The sequence below is a fragment of the Wyeomyia smithii genome, chromosome 2, assembly GCF_029784165.1.
Source record: "Wyeomyia smithii strain HCP4-BCI-WySm-NY-G18 chromosome 2, ASM2978416v1, whole genome shotgun sequence".
In the NCBI taxonomy this organism is placed as follows: Eukaryota; Metazoa; Arthropoda; class Insecta; order Diptera; family Culicidae; genus Wyeomyia; species Wyeomyia smithii.
The window spans coordinates 95,039,461-95,043,673 of record NC_073695.1 but is presented as its reverse complement, the minus strand read 5'-3'; the positions used below and the strand labels follow the sequence as shown (position 1 = coordinate 95,043,673).

Here is a 4,213-nt window from a genome sequence, read left to right as displayed (position 1 = left end):
AATCAAATCAGTGATGCCATCTTTTGCAAAACGAGTGAATTTGATAAAATTTTTTGAACACGTTTCTTTTCATAACCTTCGAATCATCAAAAAATTCGTTATTTAGGGGTTTAAAAACAGCCCGATCATTTGGTACCTATTTTGTTCAAATCGGTTGTGTAGTTTCTGAGATAATGGAGTTTCATAACTTTCACATTTTGATACATAACAGACAAAGTTACAGTCCGATTAGAATAAAATTCAATAGGGTTTTATCAGGCAACTAGACCTTTCTATTGCAACTTATTTTGTGTAAATCTGAGAAAAGTGGGTGAGTCCAAACAGTCTTAGAAACATGTTTCTTGTCATAGCCTGATTTCACATTATTATACATAACGGACAAAGTTAAAGTCCAATAACAATAAAATTCAACAGGGTCTTATGGGGCAACAAGACCTTCCATATGACACTAATTTTGTGAAAATCGGTCCAGCCATCTCTGAGAAAAGTGAGTGAGTTTAAACAGTGTTTGAAACACGTTTCTTTGCATAACTTTTGAACTACTTGTCCAATCATTAAAAAATTATATAACAAATGGTTCAATAAACAAGCCCGTTCTTTTTATACCAAATTTGTTCAAATCGGTTTTGTAGTTTCTGAGATAATGAAGTTTTATGATTTTCACATTTTGATACAAAACCTCGAAACTAAAAATCTGATTACAATAAAATTCAATTGGGTCTTATGGGGCAACTAGACCTTTCATTTGCAATTAGTTTCATGACAATCGGTCCAGCCATCTCTGAGAAAATCGAGTGAGATTGGGAGACCGTTACATACATACATACACACACACACACACACACACACACACACACACACACACACACACACACACACACACACACACACACACACACACACACACACAGAAAATGCTCAGCTCGTCGAACTAAGTCGATTGATATACGAGATTCGACCCTTTGGAGCACTTTTATACCTTTGGTTTTTTCAGTGATCGCTATACCTTTCTAGGAGAAAGGCAAAAAAACATATCAATAGGAATACTCTCATGAAAAGTTCGAACAATAAGATCAAAGAAGTTACGAACTGAAGCTACAAATAGAAGCTACAATAATTCACAGTGCGTTGCACTAATTAAACTGTTTTATAACTCGTGTGGATTGCAATTATTTGATCGATTACTCAGGAAGATTATGGTGATTTTCTGAACTTAAATATCTAATATGGCTCTTTGTTTACAGAAATCTAGGCTTGTATTTTGGCCGGATAAAACACCAAATCCCTCACGGCAATAAACACAAACGTTTCTGAACAAACATTCGACCCCATTTGTACCCAACATACGCAACCCAACGAATCTGCCTACGTGTCGTCCAATCGAAGATTTCTTTGGGATTAAAAGTTCTATGCAGTACAAAAATCACTTTCAGCATTTGACTAATTGAGAAAGAAATTCCAAACCAGATCTACTTAATTGCATAATGCTTGAATGAATCATATGTTTTAAAAGCTACTTTCGCAATAAGTCATGTTTTAATTTAATACAATTTATACTTTTCATCAGTAATTTGAAAAACGTTAACAGAAATAAACGTTTTTAATAAGTGATTCAGCTGATTAGTGGTATGGTTCTTACAACTGTTTTTTTTTCAATCTTTCATAGCTAATTAAAAAAAACGATTGTTGGATAACACAGTAATTTTTTTTGTCGGTAAGAAACGAATTGTTTTTTTTTTAACGGAAATGATATATTCACCAGCTTTCAACTTACTATATTTCAATTTATTTTTCTACACATTCAGATGCAGTTGAATCTGTTTTGAAAACTCAGATGATTGTGTGATTACATACTGATAACACGTTTGAGTTACCTTCCAATTAGATCCATTTAAAACAAAATCACTGAGGTCACCTTGAAAGGTTCAGTTCATGTTCTTATCAATCCAAGACAGAAAACTGGTGACACGTGCATATACGCCTGGGATATCTTTTCGACCGCAACCCCGACCATAGCTTACAACACCGTACTGGTACCAATAGCCATCGTTTTCGTGAGCAGCCAAACATCCACCCGAATCACCCGAGCACGAGTCTTTGAGCTCCTGTCCTCCGGCGCAAAGTTCCGAATCAATCAGCTGCGGGTAGTTTTTTTTGCACTCGTCCAAGTTCACTCCCGGCACAGTAACTTCCAGCTTGTAACGATTGCCGAACACACCTGGCTTTTCCTGGCCTCTCTCGGTCGCTCCCCAACCGACGACAGTGAAATTTTTGTTAGAATCCGGTTCGTTATTCGAGCCTGATAACGGGAGGCACACCGGTGAGATGAAATCTGTATAGTTTACACTTTTCGCCAGCTTGATCAATGCGATGTCATTGTGAATGTTAACCGAATCGTAATCAGCATGTACGGCTTTGCTCTCGATGCCAACATCAATTGGTTTGTCTGCACACAAATCGTCAACGCAATCTATATCACTCTCAAGGTCCCATTCACCTAAACGAACTTTGGCTCTGTAAAAAAAAGTTCAAAATCACGTGACATCCGGTGCACTTTAAAATAAAGTTTAAATGTTACATATAATAACCAACTGGTAACTCTCTAAAGCAATGCGCCGCCGTTAGCACGTATCGATCGGATATCAATGATCCACCACAACTGTATGAGCGTGAACTCCCAATAAGCGGTCTCGCAATCAGTAAAACAGTCCAAGGATACGCATTCAGAGCGGTTTTCTGGCCACCGATGATTCTATCGGCCAGGTTGATTCCACAGACACCCGGACTAGGCAGCTTCGATTTGAGTCTGCTCTGGGGAGTGTCATCCACGTCAGCTAAGGTTCAGGATTGAAGATAGGTTAAGAGCAGAAAAATTAATATTAAAAAATATGATTTTTGTTCTTACCTGCAATGACGAGTAAAGCTATAGAGCACAGCAAGAGGAAGAACTGCCCATACATTATGCTTGACGTTGATGATGACTGCTACCGCGAGAGACTGCCGATGGACAACTAATCAGCTCCGTCCATCAAAAGTTGCTATTTTATAGTCCTGTTTATTATCTCTTAGTTTATTTTGAATAAGAAAAGTTTATTATATGAATAGCAATATTTAGCATTGAAAATTGTAAACAGTTCCCGCTTAGTTCATGTTAGGTTCTATTGTTTGATGGACAGAAACTTCTCAGTTACTATATTGTACTAGAGCAAAGCAGCAAAATAATATATTGAATCAATCTCAGAACCGAAATGATCGCCGAAAATCATTATCGAGATGGTATCTTATTTATATTTTTTTTCCTCTGTGTGGACTCATCACTACGACCAGAGACATTTTGATCTATTGTGATATTGCCCAGGTGTTTTCTGTATTCCGCACTTCATATTACTGGCAGTATCACTATTGGAGTGAATGATACGCTTTTCATTTATATCCGTGCTTGTGTGTAAGAGTTTACCCTTTCATTTCAAGCTTACTGCTCTACTATACCGACGAGCCTCATTTCTATCCTACCAATATCGCCAAATTACACCTAACGTTCCTCTCTGGCCAGGTTTATTCTAAGAGGGACTTATTATTTCAAGAGGAAGGAGTTTTATCGAAACCTCGTTCCGCAAGCCAAGACCGCGTCATAATTACAATTCCCTGAAGAGAACTATTATACGTTACTCAGAACAGTTTTATTATAAGAGGGACTTTTTTGTTAGGATGAAAGTCAGCAAGGGTACTTTAGAATTCAGCTTGAAGGAAGGGTATGTAGTGGAGAGCCTGAGAATGAACCCATGTTAAAGTCCTTTGACAACCCTGGCCTGAATTCGAATCTGAATGGCCTGATTCTACTAAGATTCGAGCCCACGACCAATCGCTTATCAAAGCGGACTCTGTAACCTTGCGGCTACGAAGCTCTCTTTCTTATTTATATTACTTTGCCTGCTGTTTCTCGGTCAAAACTATTTGACCTACACAAAAAAGAATATTTGAATAAAATTAGACTTTTAGTTTAAAATTAACGAACGTAGCTGTGAAATCACACAACAATTCTCGTACCCATTTTTTATTTATTTATTTTTTCTCGAAAACAAACAACACAAAATTATCAACAATCATGTTGAACACTTTGAAATTCAGTCTGTTCGATATTTCATTAACATTGGAAACAAACTGGTTACAATGGTAAACTCTACATCCTTCCAAACACCATTGTTTTCCAATG

The 4,213-nt window shown here is 37.2% G+C and overlaps 1 protein-coding gene across 1 annotated transcript; it reads right to left on the bottom strand.

The window, feature by feature from the left end:
- Positions 1 to 1,763: 1,763 nt before the first annotated feature.
- Positions 1,764 to 3,028, bottom strand: LOC129724980 (CLIP domain-containing serine protease B4-like). Its single transcript, XM_055680319.1, has 3 exons — positions 2,906 to 3,028; positions 2,579 to 2,834; positions 1,764 to 2,514 (listed from the first exon to the last, which is right to left on the bottom strand). The coding sequence occupies exons 1-3, from the start codon at positions 2,958 to 2,960 to the stop codon at positions 1,926 to 1,928; spliced, it is 900 nt and encodes a 299-aa protein (XP_055536294.1). The 5' UTR covers positions 2,961 to 3,028; the 3' UTR covers positions 1,764 to 1,925.
- Between the last annotated feature and the right edge of the window lie 1,185 nt (positions 3,029 to 4,213).